The following is a 20,976-nucleotide window of genomic DNA, read 5'->3' as shown; positions in this document are numbered from 1 at the left end:
TGATGAGCTACAGAAGGAGGAGAAGCAGGAAGAAGACAGTAGAGATGGTGACAGAGAGGTGAGCAGTTCACACACTACACTGCATCAACCATATATTAAGATTTGAAAGTATTTAAATATTTGTTTAGGGAACACGTTATAATTATGTGTTAATTCGGTGAGAGATAAAGATGTAAAGTCCTTCTACCCCTTCATTACCTGGGCAAAACCATAAAGCGAGAGCAGAGGACACAAAAGAGCCAGACACATCAGTAACAGAGGAGAGACGACAAACAAGGGTGGAAGGAGAGCTAGAAAATGCTCTATAGGCGAGCAGTGCATAAACTACAGTCGGTCAACTGAATCTTAAGATATTTTATCTTAACGACTATCTGTTTTTTTTGTTTTGTTTCTTTGTGATCATTGAAAGATTTTTGGTACTTGAAATGGTGTGTGTGTGTGTGTGTGTGAGAGAGAGAGACATGTAGTTGAAATAATGCAGAAGTTTAATAATTCATGAATTTGCTATGGAGACCCCCCTGGAACCCACTCAAGGACCTATAGTGGTGCACCTGACTTTGAGAACCTAGGCTCTCAGTATTCATCTCAAATTGCTTGAAAATTGAAAAAATATATATACTGTATATGTGTGTGTGTACATATAGTGTGTGCATGTACTTACTGCCTGTGCATTTTCTAATTGGTAATCACCAATGTTGTCATGAAAGAAATAGAAACTGTCTGATGGTGGTGCTAAAGTCAAACTGATCACCACAATCACCAAATTCAAAAGATTTCTTCCACTTTTGAGCATTAATATGTCTACGGCAAAATGCTGCTTAAAGCGCCATTATTTGAAATATGCTGGTCACAGATGGATAACTGTGCAAACAGTTAAATGCATTTAACTACAAGTGCCTCACTGTTACCTATGGAACCAGATAAAGATTTAAACTTTCCGGAGAATTTAAATGGATATAATTGATCCACATGAATAATGTGGGGGCAAGTACCAGTTTTCAGAAGTTTCAAGTAGAAGTTTCTCTCTGTGAAAACTTCTAAGAAGTCTGAGTAATCTACTTTGTTTCCCCAACTTCTCATCATGTAACATCTGGTCTGCACCACTGCTGTTGAAAGCAGACCTCGCTGTAATTGTGCAAAACACTGGATGACTAACATCGCTAATGAGCAACAGGAGGGTTATTTTGTCCTTAAATTTTTCTCAACACAAGTATACTGACAGTACATTATGATTTGTTATTTATTTCTTGATAGCATCATATGCTCTTGCTAACTTTGGAGTGGTTACAAAGCAAAATGGCCTAAATTTATTTCATGTCTAAATAGTCTGAAAATAGGAAGACTTGATTAGGTTTAGAGCTTATAAATGAGAAGACGCTTTCAGCTCTGACTTCAACAAGTGAACAATTTTTGCATCAATACAATTTGTTCACAAGGAGGCACTGTTGTCGTTTTTGTTGGCTTAATTCATGTTCATACAGAAGTGTAAAGAGGCACTGAGAGAACACGATGAGAGAGCAACAGTTTATTGTTTCAAAAGATGGTACAAAACAAACTTAGAGGATCTTGTGTTCTCATATTGTCTAGTGTAAAAGAGGATGCACAAAGCAGTTATGTATTAACATGTATATGTTTTAAGAGCATAGGCCACATTATATATGAAAACAATAGCTATTACATCTGTTTAGGATTGACTTAAAGGTTCTGTAAACAATCACCATTGCCATTAGATGGCGCACTAAACCACCACCATCTCAGACCAAAACAAATGCTTTGTCAGCCTCACCTCCAGCCTCCCAATACATGTTCTCAGTCAGCAAAGTGTTACAAAGCTCAGTGAAAGTGGCCACTAAACGCCAAACAAGAAGCTCAACTGAATAAAGTTACTTAAGTTAAATGCCATTACTCCACTATATCTTTGCATAGAAAATACTTGTTTGCTACTATATTAATGTTTAAAACCTTGTTGACAGAACCTTTAATATATACACTCAATTTGTATTTCATGATTGGCTTTTTTAAATCCGGCCTGCTTGGTTTAAATTTCTATATTTCTTCATAAAACCTAAAGCATATCGACAGAAAATGTAGAGTCCGCACTGCACCAGCGTACACTATTTTCAGTCTTCTGACTCAACTTTATACACAAAAATTTGTATCATGTGGTATCATCAAAGTAAAGCATATTTTGATTAAATCTGTTTAAAGCATTTGCTCTGGCAGGTAATACTAGCATCTCAATCATCAACTCTATAATTCTGTAATGTTATACAATACCCTGAAAAACTGTAAATTCAAATGTTGTGATTTGATGGACCATTTCCAATATGTCCAATGATCCCATCAATCCAGTTTCTATAGTCAGGTATCTTCGTGAAACAATAGATTTGGGTTCCATCTGAGTTTAAGATACCAGAGGCAGACACCACCCCGTACGCCTTTCCATCTTCGCAGACCAATGGACCACCAGAGTCTCCCTGGAAGTACATACAGTTTGCAGTGATTGCCTCAGTAACTGTGATTTAATTATCAGTTGACCAAAGTGGTTTTGTACATGTTATGTTTCATAAATGTACATACCTCAGCTGGTCCATTTTCTCCTTTAGAGCAGTACAACTTTTCTGTGGTACACCACTCATTGTCAATGAGTGTTACATTGACTTCCATGAGTATTGGAGTCATATATCTATTTACTTTGTCGCTTCTTCCCCAGCCAGAGACTATACATGATTTAGGCAGAGATTCATCATCTTGGCCTGCGAGAGCAATGGGTTTCACATTTTTGTTGAAATGTGCCTTGGACTTCAACTTGAGGAACAGGGAGAGAAAAAAAATATATTCAAAAATTATAAACATTAATATGTACAATATTGCTGTGGTCCTTTTGATTCAATACACCACTTGTTACTAACATGATAAACACAAGTGGGAAGAGATGAAAAAATTTATATTTCTACCATTAAGTACAAGGGTTTTAAATACAATTCTATTACTAGTACCTTAAGAAGCATTATGTCATTTTTTAATTCTTTTTCATCGTATTCTTTATGTGGAAATGCTTCTTCCACAAATACATGCTGTATTTCTTTACTGTTACGGACATCGTGGAGACCTAGTAAGACTTTGTAGGACCTGAAATGATAAAAGTTAATATGAAAAAGTTATCTGGGAGGAAACAGATTAGTTGCTTGGTCAGAGCATTGTATTCACAAAAATCGACAAAAAAAGACATTGAATTTATGTCACCACTGCCAATACATGAGTCTCTGTGGTTGTTGTTGGGTTAAGAAAACCAGAATTCTCAGTACTTCAACATAAAGTGTGTAAAACTGACTTGGCTTGGCAGTGGGCTGCCGTCATCACAAAATCCTCATTCAGAAGGAATCCACCGCAGTGTTTTATTCTACCTTCCTCCATGTGTTGCTCCAAAAGCACCATGTGTGGCCTGCTATGTGGCACAGCCTCGTGGCCTCCAAAGATTTTTCCTGTATACACTAGAGAAAGAGGAAAAAAATTAAATTATATAAAAACTTAAATTTTTTATTTAATTGCCATATAAACATGAGACTTACCTTGACCATGAAGAGTCAGTGCAAGCATCAATGTGACCAGTTTACGGTGGGAAAACATGGTGAGATCAGTCCAGCTGAGCTACTGAAGAACAGCTGCACACATCACTGACAAGTTCAGCCTTTAAATGCTTCCTTGTATTGGAGAGAAAAGGAAGTGCTTTTGTAACTTGAATAGGGCCAATGCAAACATCACCGTAGCACAGTCATAAGGAGGGGCTTTAACCTTGAGTTTCACCTTGAGTACTTGTGAAATGTGACCCCTGAGCTACCAAAGAAATGGTTAAGTAATCTGGATTCTGTATCTATTCAGTTAGTCATAAAGTTAGTCAGAAACATTTCTATAGAGCTAGTCAGCTACTCTGTAACAGTACATACTGTATGTGCAGATTCATTCAGATCTCAGCATGATATCCCTCTTACCAAAGTTGATGACTAAGACATCTTATAGCACTGTTAGTTTATGGCAGGTGTTTTGGAGAAAGAAAACTGCTGTTCACAGAAATTATGCTCTTTGCCAGAGAAACAACATCACTGTCACTGCTTCAAAGTCAGTAGCAGCACTCACTACAACAGACAGCAATCATGACGGTTGGAAAAAGGACCTGATGATTTTGTCACGGCGCTGGTATTCAACAGCTTTGACATATGAGCGTTAATAATACAATATTAAGGGCAGGACCTTAGAGTGTAGTATAATAACAATTGGGTGGTGTGTCATGGCAGTATATTAATTAATTTACATACGTATTTTGTGACAAATAATTGTAAGTCTTTACTACATCCCCTTTCTTTGGCTTACATATGCCTTATGCTTTCCATTGCCAAATGAAAATTTCAATTTCAATTAATCATAAATAAAATCTTCATATGCTGCAAGGCAGTCTCGAATACCTGCTCGCTCTGGGTCTTGTGTACATATTGCTTTTTCACATCTGTTGGAACTGCTCTTGCATCCTTTATTTCATTTGTAAACAACAGGAAGCACAGATAACACCACAAACCGTTTCCTCTGTCTGAGTTGTGAAACAGCAGTATATCATAACATGTTATTACTCATACTGTACATTGAAATCTTATTTTCAATTATATGTGAATGGACCCCATGTCCTTCACTTCACCATTAACAAGCGCCACACCATTTAAGTATGAAAATGAAGTCACACACATCTCAGTGAAGCTTTATGGCTTCATTGTCCACCAAAAGTTCTTCATATGGAGGTGAGACTTACCTCCTGCAACAGTGTAGTCAGGGATTCCTTGCCATGATGCGGAGGAAGCAGTGTGGATATGGAAAGAGTCTGCGGATTTAGGCTGAAGAGAAATATGGAGTGAGAGATGCCAAGCTGTTCTGTAAAACTCAGCTTGAGATTGAATATGAGGGAGTCAGGAGTGGGAATAGTGATTTGACTTGCACACTGAGACAGGTTGCAGGGGGCAGTGGATTCGCAGCATTTCAGGAAATCAAGTAATGCAGACGCATGCATGTGGGTATCGATTTGATGAAATGAGATAATTTGGTCTGATATCAGTTGGAAACGTTTAGTCATTCTTTTCCTAGTAGATCTTTGATTAGCATATTGATGTTGTGAGAAACTGAAGTACATGAAACTCAGCTTGATGTTGCTGATGTAAACCTGAATGGTATGTCTTTTATTTTACAACAGCAACTTAATTCAAAGTAGCTGTTTAATTATTATCAGAAGACACTGATATTGGCTTTAGCCAGTCAAGTGCTATAGCCTGTGAGACAGATGAAGTTAATTGCATAATTTATCTTTGTGTAATGTAATTTATCTTTGTGTAATGCACAAGGAATCTGGACGAGGGATTCGGCTGTTGATATGGGATGGTGGGGGACCATGGGGACAATAAAAATGTGTCTTCTTGCCAGAGTACTTCCTGGTTTCAGTACCAATTGGATTGATGTGGTGATCTGGGAAAAGAGGGCTAATAAATGGACTTATCATGCTGCAGTTTTGCATAATTTTATACAGTTTGTGCTAGCCCATGTGTGTGCTTTTATTGGTGTTTTTATATCCTTGTGAAATGGTGTATAAGGGCAATCCAAATTAACTTTTCACCCTTTTTTATCATCTAGCCTGAAGCAGATTGTGCCTGATTGTGGACTGGGCCAGGTTTGCTCACACATGGTTCATCTTGTTTCTGATTCACAAGAAGTATAGATTTATATCATTAACCACATCCTCTGCCATAGCTGTGAAGCAGCAGAATATCAACCGACCAAATCTGTCATTTTTTTTGAAAGCTTCCCATCAGTGTCTTGCAGAAGTATTGAACTGGTCAACCTCTGGACTTGTCATTTACATTGGAAAGACACTCCATCTGATTTAGTTGAACACTGCGACGCTGATGCTCCTGGCTCGAAAGAAAGTCAGGAAGACATGGAGGATTCCGAGAGTAATACACAATTTATTACAATCTTGTGGCTCATGTTCTGACTACCAAGTGCAACTTATTATATTTAGTAGATCTGAAAATAAACATATATGGAAGACAAGGTTTTATGAATTTGGGCTAGATTTTGTCAGTTAAGTGTGGTAAAACACAAAACTGCAACTCCTCACTGGTTTACCATACCTTAACTGGTATGATCCCAGAAGTTACTGTAATATCAAATTATATTAAAATAAATGTAGAATACATTTAACTAACATTTGGTATGGTAATATATTTTTTCAATGCCTAAATAACCTGGAAGTTGGAACCAAGAAGTGCTTTAATAACTGGAAAATGACAGCAGTGGTAGTGTCCACCCAGAGCTGTTCTGTCACATGTTCCTAAAAATGCAATGACAGGATGTGTTTAACAACAGATAGAGACTTTATTAGATTTAGAGCTTATAAATAAGAGACTTTCAGCTCTGACTTCTACAAGTAAACAGTGAACCTCTTCTTGTTGCATCGATAGACTTTGTTCACAAGGAGGCAGTGTTGTCATTTTTGTTGATTTAATTCATGTTCAAACAGAGATGTGTACAGAGGCACTGAGAGAACATGGTGAGAGAGCAACAGTTTATTGTTTCAAAAGATGTTGCAAAACAAACATACAGGAGCCTGTGTTCTCATTCAATCTAGTCTAAAAGAACATGCACAAAGCAGTAATGCATTTAATATATGTAATGTTGTTTTTAATAGCATAGGACATATTGTCTAACATCAGTAGGTAATACACCTAATAAACAGCATTGAGTCTACAATTAAGTTTCTGATTTCAAGTCATACTTACACAGTCACTTAGGTACTCAAATATACATGTTCCATCATGCTATTGATCCACTTCATACTCTCAGGAATTTTAGTATAAGCATGGATTTGTTTTGACGCAGCCAGTTCAGCTGAGGCAGTCACCACCCCGTACGCCTTTCCATCTTCACAGACCAACGGACCACCAGAGTCTCCCTGGAAGTACATACAGTTTGCAGTGATTGCCTCAGTAACTGTGATTTAATTATCAGTTGACCAAAGTGTTTTTGTACACGTTATATTTCATGAATGTACATACTTTCCCCGGTCCATTCTCTCCCTCAGAGCAGTACCACTCATTCTGGGCACACAGCTCATTGTCAGTGAGTGTTACATTGACTTCCATGAGCTTTACAGACATAAAGTTATTGTTTTTGTCGCTTCTTCCCCAGCCAGAGACTATACATGATTTAGGCAGAGATCCATCATCTTGGCCTGCGAGAGCAATGGGTTTCACATTTTTGTTGAAATGTGCCTTGGACTTCAACTTGAGGAACAGGGAGAGAAAAAAAATATATTCAAAAATTATAAACATTTATATGTACAATATTGCTGTGGTCCTTTTGATTCAATACAACACTTGTTACTAACATGATAAACACAAGTGGGAAGAGATGAAAAACACAGGAACAGGGGAGATAAAGGAAAATTCAATTCAATTTTATTAATGCATTTATTTAGTTATAGCATTTGCAAATAATAAGAAACGAAAACTTGAAATAACATAAATAGACAAAAGCCAAAATTTGCTTTTAACTGTGAGGATTTTCTTACCTTAAGAAGCATTATGTCATTTTTTAAATTAATAGGATCGTAGTCTTTATGTGGAAATGCTTTTTCCACAGTTATACGCTGTACTTCTTTACTGTTAAAGAAGTTGTGAACTCCTAGAAGGACACTGTAGGACCTGAAAAAATTTAACATAAAAAAAGTTATATGGCAATAAATAGATTAGTTACTTGGACAGAGCATTGTTTACACAAAAATACAAATATTTAGAGACTTGAATTTATGTCAGAGTTCACAAAGCTATCATGAAATATATCTGCCAATCTCAATACATGAGTCTAGGTTGTTGTTGGTGGGTTAAAAAATGGGAGCATCATGGGAACCAGAATTCCCAGTACTTCAACATAAAGTGTGTAAAACTGACCTTGCTTGGCAGTGGGCTGCCGTCATCACAAAATCCTCATTCAGAAGGAATCCACCACAGTGTTGTGTTTTATTATCCTCCACGTGCTGCTCCAAAAGCACCATATACGGCCTGCTATGTGGGACAGCCTCGTGGCCTCCAAAGATTTCTCCTGTATACACTAGTGAAAACAATTGGTGTTGAAACTGGTTTAGAGGTGTTGATTCAACATTATGTTCATTTTGTATGCCCACGTGTGTATACATGGGGTGTAAGCTTACTCTTGTTTCTGTAACAAAATTGTTTTTCTTGTGTAGTTTGTAATTTTGGAATATTTAAAAAATCAGTAATTTCATTTTTAAGTATTTTTTAACTCGGCTTTCAGCTGCAGCCACTCTGGAGTTTATGTTTATAATATTTATAAATCTTCAACTTTTCTGCGGCTTTATTCTGCTGTTAGAAGTGGCAGCTATTTTATTTATATAGCCTAATATTACTACACATCTATGGACTCCAGCCGTGGAGTTATTATCAGCTGTATGCAAAGGCTCCAAAGGTGGCTGGAATTTTTTGGTTGCTTTTGATGCAGTTCTCACCTGCAAACAATCTGTATGTCTGGGAGCCTAAAGATGTTCCTTAATTTAATAAGTTTAGTATATATTATTATTATCACCATGTAACATTTTTTTACTCTGTCATTAAGCCTACCCTTTTCAAAATGTAACACTGTAACTTTTACTCAGAGTATATTTTAACACACACACACACACACACACACACACACACACACACACACACACACAAGTATATGTACAATATACCTACACTTACCTTGACCATCATGAGTCAGTGCAAGTATCAGTATGACTAGTTTACAGTGGAAATACATGGCGAGATCAGTCCAGCTGAGCTACTGAAGAACAGTGGCACTCGTCACTGACAAGTTCAGTCGTTAAATGCTTCCTTGTATTAGAGAGGGAAGGAAATGTTTGTGTACGGCTTGCATATGCAAATAATGTGGCTTCAAACGACATTCAGGAGGGGCCTCTATCACCTCAGTAGAAATGTTGGATATTCATACTACAAATCTGAATTCTTACACAATATGTATTTAAGTAGATATTCTTCATTTGGTTTGGGATCCTTGATTTTTCCAGCTTTCCACATGCTCCTCTAAATGTAGAGGTCCTGCATGGGTCGCAGGTCAGGTCTGGTGATGTGTTGAGCAGCTCTGCAGGGATTAATGGTCCTGCTTAGAGCTGTTGCCATACCGTGCAGCAAGAGAGGACACTCTCAATGGTGAATATGTAAAAAGTTGCAGAGTATCCTCCTGTAACCTTCTCAGTCTCCTGAGGAAAAATATGTTGGCTCGTGGACCTCACCACTGACTCAATATGAGTTGACAGCTTAAGGTCTTTGTTAGTGTGGACCCAAAGGAAGCTGAAGCTGATGATTCTCTCCGCAGGTGCTCTATGGATGTAGATGGGGGTCTTTTATGGCCTCCTCTCTCTAGTCCAAATCGTCATTCCCAGTGATAAGGCTGATGATGGTGATGTCATCAGCAATCTTTGTGATGGTCGCTGGTCAAGCAGGAGTACAGGATGAGACTTAACAAACACCCCTGGGGGACTCTGAGTGTTGTGATGGAGGAGGTGATGTCTCCAAATGTCACACTTTAGGGCAGGGGTCGGCAAGTAATCCATTAAATGGCAGGCCAGAAGATAAACAGGGGCTAATTTAATAAATTGATTGAAAAATGCAACTGAAATTTGCTTTGTTATTGTTCACACTGTGGTCCAGTCATATATTATAAATTTGACTGAATTAACTGAACTGGTGTTGTTTTTTTTCATATCACACATATGACCTAGACCACTGCTCTGAAATTGAGGAGCCAGCTGTAGAAGACACTGCTCAGTCCAAAGTCTCTATGCTTGATGGCCAGCTGAGAGGGCACAGTGGTACGAAATGCTGAACTCATCAGCATTCTTCTATATTGTGCCCCTTTGCTCCACATGGGTGAGGAAGGTGTGGAGGGCATGTATGATGGCATCATCTGTGGATCTGTTTTGCTTGTATGCAACCTGTAGGGCGTTCAGTGAGTTCTGCATGGAGATGAGGTGGGCTTTGACTAATTGCTTAAAGAACTTCATAACAATGGAAGTTTGTGCTAATGTGTGATAGTCATTAGGGCAGGTGGTTTTTAGATTTTTCAGGACAAGGACAATGATGGTCTTCTTAAAATGGGGCTACACACTGAGCTTGAGTTTATGGCAGGTGTTTTGGAGCCAGAAGCAAACTGCTGTTCACAATAATGATGCTCTTTGCAAGAGAAAGAAATTGACATATCCATAAACTTGACTGGCACCGCTGCAAAGCCAGTAGCAGCACTCACTATAACAGACAGCAATCATGATACTGCAACTGATTTACTGATATCAGTTGACTGACTCAGAGCAGATCTGGAAGAGAGGCCCTCAGTATAAATGCACATACTTTATGTCAAGGCTGCAGGACATCTGCCCTGTTTTATACCTATTACTGCTGCAGATCATTCCAGACAATGTGGCTCCTCAATAAAACCAGAAAAAAATATAAAAATATGAGATTTCCAGATCACACAGTTGATGCACGTAAGGAAAAAATGATCAAGCCTGGCAGGTGTTTTATCCAACCAGGTGAGTGGCGTGCCATCAGGACAGTTAAAGCTAAAAAATAGACATCATTCAGAATGATACTGAAGTGGAAGCTATATCTCTCCTTACATCTCAGAGCAGCATTCTGTCCCTTAAAGGATCTGATGCCTGTTTGCATTCATCGTGTAATTTGCTAGCCAAGCGAAAAGGGGAGCAGTATTTTTTTTGGACATTTGCACATGCACATTGTTGATAATCCTGGGATCTTTGACAGATGTTTCGCTAGCTACATACAGGTGTGTTTGTTAAACTGTGCTTGACTCAGCTTCCACTGTTGTGCGATCAGTTAGGATTGTAGCTGCCCAGTATGTGCTGGAAACTTGATTTGCTCTATGCATGTGCGAAAATGCGGGTGTTGGTTAGGCTTTGTGTTGACCCCATTGTAAATGTGCAACGCTGATTGGGCACTAATGCAAATCTGCTAATGACAACAATATTGCATGCATTATTATACACATACGCAGACTTGTGGAAACTGTACTTGTGCATTAGAAATTTACTTCACCAGTCTTTTCTTCCCAAGCATTGAGAGGTGGCAGTAGCAAGTAAAGAAGCAAATTACACATTATCATCTCAAATAGTTACAAGTTGCCCTGGTCCACCTCACAACTATATTATAACCTGGCATTTATTCAGTTTACATATTTATAGCTAACCACGCTAGATAACACCCAAGGCTTAGAATTCAAAGTTGCTTTTTAGTTATGTTTTTTCCTTTCCCTTAGTCAAGGTGTAAGGTTCTCGGTGTAAGATCTGTCATAAGTTTAAGACAGCATATTGAGGCAGGAAAATAAAGGATTGTGCATTATCACAGAAGTGCATCATTGTGAGTTAATGGTAAATATTTTGAAGATTACCATAGAATTGACTTCTTAGATATTCTTCCCTCTATACTGCGCATTTGATGTTTACTGTCAGTTCAGTTGGTTCTTTGGTTCATTGGCTCTGCTTGCCTATCTGTAAAAGAAACCACACATCACTGGTTTGGGACCCAGATATGTCACAAGTTTCTTGCATTAACACTTGTGTCGTGTACAACTTGCTGAGGGAGACATGACTACCTGGCCACTCAGCTGTTTTTGTGTTTGATGCATTCTCTCACGCAGACTGCAGGTGCTCTTGATGATCTCAGTGATTCTTTATTAACAGGACACAACCCAAATTTGGATCTGATAAGCATTTTTAAAAAGTTTAGGTTGCATGAAACGGCTGACATGGCTGATATCAAGAAAGCTTTTCTGCAGACACCATTAAGGGACAGAGATGCTGTGAGATTTCACAGATCGAACAACATAGACGATAAGAGAAAGACAGGAAGGTTTGTGAGCTAAGAATGATTGAGGGAGGCACTTCCTACTAGAAACTACCACAAAGAAGCATCTAAAACAATATGAATCATAACATCCACAACTGTCAGAGACCATTAAAACTTGTACGGACATGACCGTGATCCACGTTGTCCAGTCAGTTGCCAACCCAGTAACAATGATGACAAGGATTATCATGCTCGCTGCTGGCTCATTGGCATAAGCTAATATGAACACACCATGAGTTGGGTGAAAACTCCTCTTGGCATTTTGATATTTATATTATAATTATAAGAGATACATGTGCCAGCCAGAAGGTGAGTATGTTCACCAGTTTATGATTTCTGAAAAACATAGAGATACAGTAAATAAATAGGCAGTTCACTCAGGGTGTTGTGGACGTGGGTATTGCTTGTTCACATCAATCTGAACTGCTCTTGCACTGTTTATCCTGTTTGTTATTAACGAGAAGGACTGATTATATCACAAACCATTTCCTCTGCCTGAGTTGTGAAACAGCAGTATACAGTGGCAAGAAAAAGTATGTGAACCTTTTGGAATTTCATGGTTTTCTGAGTAAATTTGTCATAAAATATGATCTGATATTCATCTAAGGCAAGGGTATTGACAAATATAATGTGTCTTAAATAATAACACAAAAAAAAAATTGATCTTTCATGTCTTTATTGAGAATAACCAAAAAATCCTCATAGTGCTTGTGGAAAAAGTATGTGAGCCCTTGAATTAATGACCTCAAAAAAGCTAATTGGTGTCAGGTTTTAGCATACCTGGAGTCTCGTTAAGACAATGAGTTTGGGGGTGTGGACTAAAGCTACTTTGACTGATAAAAACCCCTCAAACTTTTGGAGTTTGTTTTGCAAAAGAAGCAAGCCCCTGGTTGAGGTTATTGCTGGGGGATGCGGGGGTCAACCAAGTTCTTAATTCTAAGGGTTCACTTACTTTTTCCACTGCCATTTTGAATGTTGAATGAGTGTGTTCAATAAAGACATGAAAGATCAGATTTTTTCTTGTGTTATTATTTTAGACACATTATATTTGTCAATACCCTTGACTTAGATGAAGATCAGATCAGGTTTTATGACAAATTTATTCAGAAAACCATGACTTTCCAAAAGGTTCACATACTTTTTCTTGCCACTGTATCACCCCATTCTTTGAGATCTTTTTTGTTTTTTCAATTTATATCTTCAGAGAACAGAATGGACCTCTTCACTTTCTTCACTAACAAAGACCTCTGCTCTGTTCATTGTAATAATACTGGACGTAACAAATGACAGTTTAGCTAGCTGGCTAATATGCTAACACAAAGTAAAGTGAAGATGAAACTCACCCTGTAGTTTGGAGGATCAGGATCAGAGTCAGGCTCCTCTCTCTGTCACACGGTGAAACTGCCAGTGAAACGGGTGATAAAAAGTTACAATTCCAGTGTTACCAATGTTTTCAGATCACAACACAAGGATTTTTTCCTGCTTAGCAACTGTACAGCTATACCTCGAAGTAGCTAACGTTAGCTGACAAAGTACACACTGTTTGCTTGTGTTTGTCAGCTCAGACTCTGATCTCAAATAACTTTAAACTTAATTCAAGTCCAATGCTCTTTACATTCACTCTGAATACAGTTCATTTTAGCGAAATAATCCTGAACATAAAGATAAGTCAGGAGGAGATCTCTGGCATAAAGACTAACATTACAAGTAAAATAACTCATCTGTTTAATGGCATTCAACTAGATAATCAATACAACTTGATTGAAAATGTGATGTAGTTTGTCTGCTAACAAGCAGGGCAAAAAGGTTCATTTGAAGGATGAAGATGGGTGAAAAAAATCAAACTGCATTGTCCAGTCAAACTTGTCTCACTCTCTGTTTTGCAGTGTATTGCAAAAAATACTGTAAATTACTGTTTTCTTTCCTCCAAGCAATGATACTGTAAAATACTGTTATAAACAATTTCACTGAGAAAAATTTGCAGTAATATACTGCAATTAAAGATAACGGGATTATACTGTTGAAATTTTCCCGTAAATTTACAGCAATTTGTTACACTGCAAAATTTATTGTTTGGTTGTTGATTTGTGGTGTGTGATTGGAAATGTGTTTCAGGCATGTGATCATCGAAGGGGTTTTCCTGTTAAACAAGGGTTCACACAGTTATTTGAAAGACAGAGTGTGACAACCCATATAGGAGCAGAGATGGCTGTGATGGCAGCATCTCCTGGCCATTATAGGAACTACATCTTGAGGCATGTCTTGCAAAGCAGCTTCAATATTCATTCACAGAGTTACCTCCTCAACTGGATACTCATATAAGTTAAATATTTTTAAAATGCAAAGCGGAATTAAATATGTGAACCCATTAACAATGTCTGCACATATTTGATAATGTAGTCACTAATATTGTCATGTTGAAATGGAAACCATGTGATGTGCTGTTGCTAAATCGGTAACTAAAATCAAAGGCTTCTTCTATTTGTGAGCTACTTAAATCATCACTATTCAATGTATGCTGGTCACAGAGTGTTGCATATAGTGAATCTGAATAATCAGTTTTTCCCCAATTCCCACCTCATATGTGACATGATCCTGATCTGGTGGCCCTCTGTTATCCTGGCAACAGCCACATGTCCCATCTGAGCTGCACCACTCAGTGTTGACAGCAGACCTTGCTGTAATTCTTTCTGTCTTTTAATATCTTTGTTTTAATCTGTAGCCTATAAATTTGATGTAACACTCGTACAGATGAGAAAAATCACTAGTTACCATCAGCAGCAGGTTTATTCTGTCCTCAACACAAGTAGTTTAACGTGATGTATTATTTCCATCATCATATCATATTCAGTTTAAATTAAACATGCTTTCTCTTGCATGTTTTAAACATAAATGCCTTTACAAATGTCAGTCCCCACTTTTTGTTCATATTTTTCATGTAGTGTAGTATCATTTTTATAATATTGTTCCAATTTTTGAGGATAAGTTTTGAATTTATTCAGATTCAGGATAAGAATCATGATTCTTAAGTGAATCAGTTTTTTTTACTGCCTGTTCATGTAGAATGTAGTCTACATTTGGATTGCTAATAATTAGCAAATTACCTAATTTAATGCCTACGTTTATTAAATGCCTAATGTTGCATCCATAAACTTCGTTCACAAGGAGGCAGTGTTGTGTTTTTTGTTGATTTAATTCATAGAGATCATTTCTAGAGATAACACTTGTCAACACTGTCATGTGCAACTTGTTGAGGGAGACATTATTTATATATTTGAGAGGTGTAAGGATCAGACAGCATAGCCTACTATTTTACAAGATATATCTATATTAATATTATAAGGAGCTATATGTCCCAGTCAAAAAGTCAGTATCTTCACCAGCCGAGGATTTCTACAAGAGATACAGTAAATGAACATCACTATTTGTGTATTATAGTATTATAAATTAAAATGCAACCAATGTTGTCCGTGTTGATATAATTAATATAATGTTATTCATATCTCAAATTTATTTGATGTCATTCACAGATTATATCAGAGTCAATAAAGCAAAAGTTTAATATATTCATTACAGTTTTGCTCTCGTGATTTTGATTTTGGAAGGATGATGGAAAAAAAGACATAACGCTTCAAAATCTTTAGTGTTGCTCCTATGCACTGTTTTAACATATTGAAAAATCCAGAGCTTGACAGGGCCACCGTAATCATAAGCTATGGTTGGACAATCACTGTTTGAGGAATAGGTTTGGAGAATGGTTGGATGGTGTGCTGTATATTCATTCATTTGCACATATATAAATGAATTAATTAAAGTAATCGGCTCTTTGACATAACTCCACACCAACTAGCCCAACAGTCTTTTTTTAATTGATTAATTTATTTATTTTTGATGCGTCTCCTCTATTTGGCCTACATAAGCCTTAAGATTTCCATTATTGGTATTATTTAATCAAAGTCTCCTCCATTTAATTTACTTGTTTTAAAATGAATAAAATCTTCGTATTTGGTCAAGCAGTCTTGTACGTGTACTTGGGTATTGCTTGTTCACATCAGTCTGAACTGCTTGTGCGCTGTTTATCTTGTTTGTAATTAACAGGAAGCACTGATTATATCGCAAAATATTTCCTATGCGTGAGTTCTGATAGAGCAGTATATCACCTCTTGTTTATCTCGCATTCTTTGCGGTTCTTTTTTTCTTTTTCCTTTTTCTTAAGCTTAATTTCAATTATATTTGTTCAGGGAACAGAATGGACACCATGTCCTTCACTTCACTGTGTTGGTACAGTGTAGTCAGGGATTCCTTGCCTGGATGAGGCAAGTGGAAAGATTGACCACAGTATAGTTATGTAGATACAGTATCCCACACCTAGAGAGAATGTAAGGAAAATGTTGATGAAACAAAAAGTGTGTCATGAGAAGAGTGGGGAGTGGGAATGGTAATTTGACTTGCGCACTGAGACAGGTTGAAGGGGGAAGGACTACATGTTGAATTTAGAGAACCATAGGAAAAAGAAGTGTCAGAAGAAACATGCATTTGAGTGTTGAGGGTGGAGGGTTGCTGGGTGAAGAGGTCTGGTGTCAGTGGTAAACATTTAGTCATTGCTCTCCTGATAGAGCTTTAATTAGCATATTATGTTGGTGCGAAAAGTGCATGAAACACAACTCGATGCTGCTGATGTAAACCTGAATAACAGTAAAGATGAAGGTCAGGTGACGAAGGGTCAGTGAATTCAGTTGAAGATGGTGGCTGACATCAGTGGGACCGGTGTGGATTAGGATGCTGTGTCTGGTGCTAGGAATTAGAGTTTCTGGAACAAGAACAAGACAGGGAGTCAGTAATTTCATTATTGTAAAATGGAATGAGGTTGACTCTTCTGATGAATTGCGGTTAAGCTATTTATTACATCAACAAAAGTGTTATTTATTGAATGCTTGAGGAAAACCCTTTTTTTGCCATTCTGCCCCCAAAGAAAGGCACTAGTAATGGCACTAGTAAATTGATGTACGCGGAACGTCATTAGGACAGAGTGGACATTCTGGCATCCAAGAGGTGTGAGTCGTGTGTGACTCTGAGAAACTGTGAATAAAACCAGATATTTATGACTGAACAGATAGCTATGCAGCTTTCCATTGCCTTTTGGTGACTTGTTAATGTTTTTGTACAGAACCTGAGCTAATTCAAATACCATGTGCTTATGCTAATGCTAATGTTTGACTGCTCCAATGAGTGGAGGTGTTAGAGTTAAAAAAAAATGCTTGTATACACTGCAACTTAAAGGATCAGTCAGTGGGTAACTTCTTCTTTCTGTATACAACTGGGGTATTATGACGTTACTGTTTATCTGTCTGTTACCGACTAAGCATATGTGCAATAGCAACCAGATGATAGGAATTCTCATTTGTATTTCAATTTATAAGCCATTTAATTTGAGTATATTTGGTTATTTGAATTCTTATGATATTTGGCTTCTTTGTATTTGTTATAGACCACACAGTGTTCAACACTCACCTGTATGCCTGAATGGTTGAAGAACTGTACTGTTGTGTTATGTCTACATGTCATTAAAAGAAGAGTTAACTGAATGTCCTGCATGTTCTGACCAACACCCCAAGGTGAACATCACTATATATCATATATATACCATCACCTATACAGTCCTGAGTAGTTACCAATCCAACAGTGCTGGAACATGTGCTTTTATTGGTGTTATTAGGTCCTTATGGAATGGTGTAGTTTAAAGGCAATCCAAATTACCTTTAAACCCTGTTTTATCATCTAGTCAGAAGCAGATTGTGCCTGGTTGTGGGCTACACCAAATTCGTTCACACATGGTTCATCTTATTTATAATTTACAAGAAGTATAGATTAATATCATTAACCACATCCTCTGCCTTAGCTGTGAAGCAGCAGAATATCAACCCTTGGTTGCTTGTCATTCTTTGATGTTGGAGCCTGAACCACATCATTTCCTTTGATTTGGAGAACCAATGGATCTTTGGCTGTCTAGATCTTACACCGGAAAGACACTCGGGGCCTGATTTAGCCAAACAATGTGACTCTAATGCTCTTAGCTCAAAGGAAGTCAGGAAGACATGGAGGATTCCTTAAGTAATGTACGACTTCATCCGAACTGGAAGCTCTCACCCTGACTACCAAGTGCAAGTTATTATATTTGCCAGATTTTAAATTAAATTTTTGAATTAGGACAAAATTTTGTCAGTGAAGTGTGGTAAAACACAAAATGTTATGTCCTCACTGTTTCCCCAGCTTTATGCAATCCAAATTGGTTCATTTGAAAAACCATTCACTGTGACCTTTTTCATTTGACATCACATTTGGAAAAATAATGATATTTATAGTGTATTTTGATGGTGTTGAATTTGGGATGTGAATATGGTTTGTTAGTGAGATATGGATTGACCGGCTCTTGTTTCTGTCATGGTAAGGAGCAAAACCAGTAATACTGCTGCCCAATTGAAGCGGAATAACAAATAATTATGTTCTTGTTTTGCTGAGAATCAACCAACCTGTTTCATTAAAAGTGGGTGTGGTGCTCTATAAAGCAACTGACAATTGAGGGAGCCGACATGCTGTACCTATACCAGTGTGAAACAATAAAGGGAAGATACACCCTCATTAAAATCAAGAAAAACTACCAAACAAGGTTCCTGACCTGCAGTGGCTGCAAAAAGCCCAAAATTTGTTTGAAATTGGAAATTTCCTGTCAAACAGCAAACAAAGGTTCACACACTCAATTGAAAGACAGTGTAAAAAACCACTTAAGAGCAGGGGTTCAAAGCTGTGAAGTCAGCATTTAGAGGCTATTATAGGAACTACATCTTGAAGCTTATTTTGCAAGGCAGTTTAAGATTCATTCATAGAGTTGCCTCCTCAACGGCATACTCATATAAATTAGATATTTTTAACATGTACATTTAATAATGTAGCCACTAATATGGCCATCATCAGATTTCAATGTATTCTGGTCACAGATAAACAAATGGGCAAACAGGGTGTTGAATATATTTATTTAAAAGACTTACTGTTACTATTGCAACCAAATAATGTGTTTAATCTTTTTAACCTGATAATAATTAAAAGTATTCAGACAGTTTACCGTGGTTTATTATTTGTATCATCATAACACCATACTCTGTTTGAATAGTTTTATCTTGCATGTTTTAAATATGAAATGCCTTTACAAAAGTCTGTCCCCATTTTTGTTCATATTCTTTATTTAGTGTAGTGTCATTTTTACAATATTACTCCAATAATGCGGGATAATTTGTGAATTGATTCAGATCCTTGAACGATAAGAATCATGATTCTTATGTGAATCAGTTTGTTTTACTACTTGGTCATGTAGAATTTGGAGTGCTAATAAAGCAAAATTACCTTATTTCATGCCTAAACATCTGAAAATTTGAACCAAAAAATGCTTTAATAATTGGAAAGTGACAGCAGATGCTAGTGTCCACCCTGAGCTGTTCTGTCAGATGTTTCTAAAAATACAACGACAGGGTGTGTGTTAAACAACAGACAGAGACTTGATTAGGTTTACAGCTTGTAAATAAGAAGTGACTTTCAGCTCTTCTTCACTTCAACAAGTGATCAGTGAACCTCTTCTTATTTCTTATTGCATCAATACACTTTGTTCACAAGGAGGCCATGTTGTTTTTTTTGTTGTTGTTTAATTCATGTTCAAACAGAAAAGTGTACAGAGTGTCCAAAAAAAAATTGCAGGAGCCTGTGGTTCCTGCTACTTGTCAGAGTGTCCAAAAAAAAATTGCAGGAGCCTGTGTTCTCACTTGATCTAGTCTAAAAGAACATGCACAAAGCAGTTATATGTAGTGTATATATATATATAATACTGTGCTTAAGAGCAGAAGACAAATTCTCTCTAATGTTAATAGAAAATACACCTATTAAACAGGAATGTACAGTTAAATTTTTTTTATCTATTTCCACCCTAATTTCTGTGTCATTGGCTTGTTTAAATCCAGCTTGCTTGGTTTCAATTTCTAATTTGCTGAGAGTTACCAAAAGATTATTGACAGAAAATGTAAGGTAGCCAGAAAAAAGACAGATTGCTTTCTAATAATCATCAAATCATGTTCATCTGTTTCCATTCTTTTATGTGACTTTTCCAAACAAATATTGGTATGATTTGGTTTCATCAAAGTAAAGTATATTTTTGATTAAAGTCTAGACTTTGGTGTGGCAGTCTCATTGATGTGGGATCAGTTATAATATGAGCATTTCAATTATCACCTCTAAAGTTCTCGAGCACTAGAAATACAAACATAGGACATAGGTTCCGAAATCCAGTCGATCCGGTTTTTATACTTGGATATCTTAGTGTAGCCGTTTAAGGGTGGTCCATCTGCCGTTGGTTTGTATTTGAAGGACACCACCCCATACGCCTTTCCATCCTCGCAGACCAATGGACCACCAGCGTCTCCCTGGAAGTACATACAGTTTGCAGTGATTATATCAAAAAGGGTGATTTAATTATCAGTGTTGACCAAAGTGTCTTTCTCCATGTTATGTTTCATAAATGTACATACCTCAGCCGGTCCATTCTCTCCCTCAGAGCAGTACCACTCATTCTGGGCACACAGCTCATTGTCAGTGAGTGTTACATTGACTTCCATGAGTATTGGAGACATATAGTTACTGCTGTCGCTTCTTCCCCAGCCGGACACTATACATGATTTAGGCAGAGATCCATCAACTTGGCCTGCGAGAGCAATGGGTTGCACATTTTTGTTGAAATGTGCCTTGGAATCCAACTTGAGGAACAGGGAGAGATAAAAAAAAAAAAAAAAATACAGATATGAAGCTGAAATATCAATTCCGTTTCTCCAGTGTTCACATTTGCCTTTTATCTAAGACATTTCCTGCTCACTTATTGTTGAGTGACATGCATGCATCCAGTATTTCAGGCTTCCTTTTGATCAGTGCATTCAACAAAGCATTTGCAAAAACACACATA

General features: G+C 37.3%; 2 protein-coding genes across 2 annotated transcripts; both read right to left on the bottom strand.

Moving 5' to 3' along the window:
• Positions 1 to 1,549: 1,549 nt before the first annotated feature.
• LOC111232191 (granzyme B-like) lies at positions 1,550 to 3,679 on the bottom strand. The gene is made up of 5 exons (XM_022759591.1): positions 3,573 to 3,679; positions 3,335 to 3,494; positions 3,000 to 3,132; positions 2,581 to 2,808; positions 1,550 to 2,477 (listed from the first exon to the last, which is right to left on the bottom strand). The coding sequence occupies exons 1-5, from the start codon at positions 3,628 to 3,630 to the stop codon at positions 2,295 to 2,297; spliced, it is 762 nt and encodes a 253-aa protein (XP_022615312.1). The 5' UTR covers positions 3,631 to 3,679; the 3' UTR covers positions 1,550 to 2,294.
• A 2,951-nt stretch (positions 3,680 to 6,630) lies between these two features.
• LOC111232207 (granzyme E-like) lies at positions 6,631 to 8,877 on the bottom strand. Its single transcript, XM_022759613.1, has 5 exons — positions 8,799 to 8,877; positions 7,989 to 8,148; positions 7,610 to 7,742; positions 7,095 to 7,322; positions 6,631 to 6,991 (listed from the first exon to the last, which is right to left on the bottom strand). Exons 1-5 carry the CDS (start codon positions 8,854 to 8,856, stop codon positions 6,827 to 6,829), a joined length of 744 nt encoding a protein of 247 aa, XP_022615334.1. The 5' UTR covers positions 8,857 to 8,877; the 3' UTR covers positions 6,631 to 6,826.
• Positions 8,878 to 20,976: the final 12,099 nt, after the last annotated feature.

This window comes from Seriola dumerili, unplaced genomic scaffold (genome assembly GCF_002260705.1).
Source record: "Seriola dumerili isolate Sdu_G_001 unplaced genomic scaffold, Sdu_1.0 BDQW01000322.1, whole genome shotgun sequence".
Taxonomy (NCBI): Eukaryota; Metazoa; Chordata; class Actinopteri; order Carangiformes; family Carangidae; genus Seriola; species Seriola dumerili.
The sequence above is the reverse complement of the archived record's forward strand: the minus strand, read 5'-3'. Positions and strand labels throughout refer to the sequence as shown.

Bases quoted from the DNA above. Each gene is read 5' to 3' on its own strand.
- LOC111232191 (XM_022759591.1), bottom strand. From the start codon at position 3,630: ATGTTTTCCCACCGTAAACTGGTCACATTGATGCTTGCACTGACTCTT. The intron at 3,495-3,572 runs GTAAGTCTCATG...CTCTTTCTCTAG, and splicing joins ACTGACTCTTCATGGTCAAG to TGTATACAGGAAAAATCTTT. The intron at 2,809-2,999 runs GTACTAGTAATA...CTGTTCCTCAAG, and splicing joins ATGACATAATGCTTCTTAAG to TTGAAGTCCAAGGCACATTT.
- LOC111232207 (XM_022759613.1), bottom strand. From the start codon at position 8,856: ATGTATTTCCACTGTAAACTAGTCATACTGATACTTGCACTGACTCAT. The intron at 8,149-8,798 runs GTAAGTGTAGGT...TGTTTTCACTAG, and splicing joins ACTGACTCATGATGGTCAAG to TGTATACAGGAGAAATCTTT. The intron at 7,743-7,988 runs GTCAGTTTTACA...AAATTTTTTCAG, and splicing joins GCAGCCCACTGCCAAGCAAG to GTCCTACAGTGTCCTTCTAG.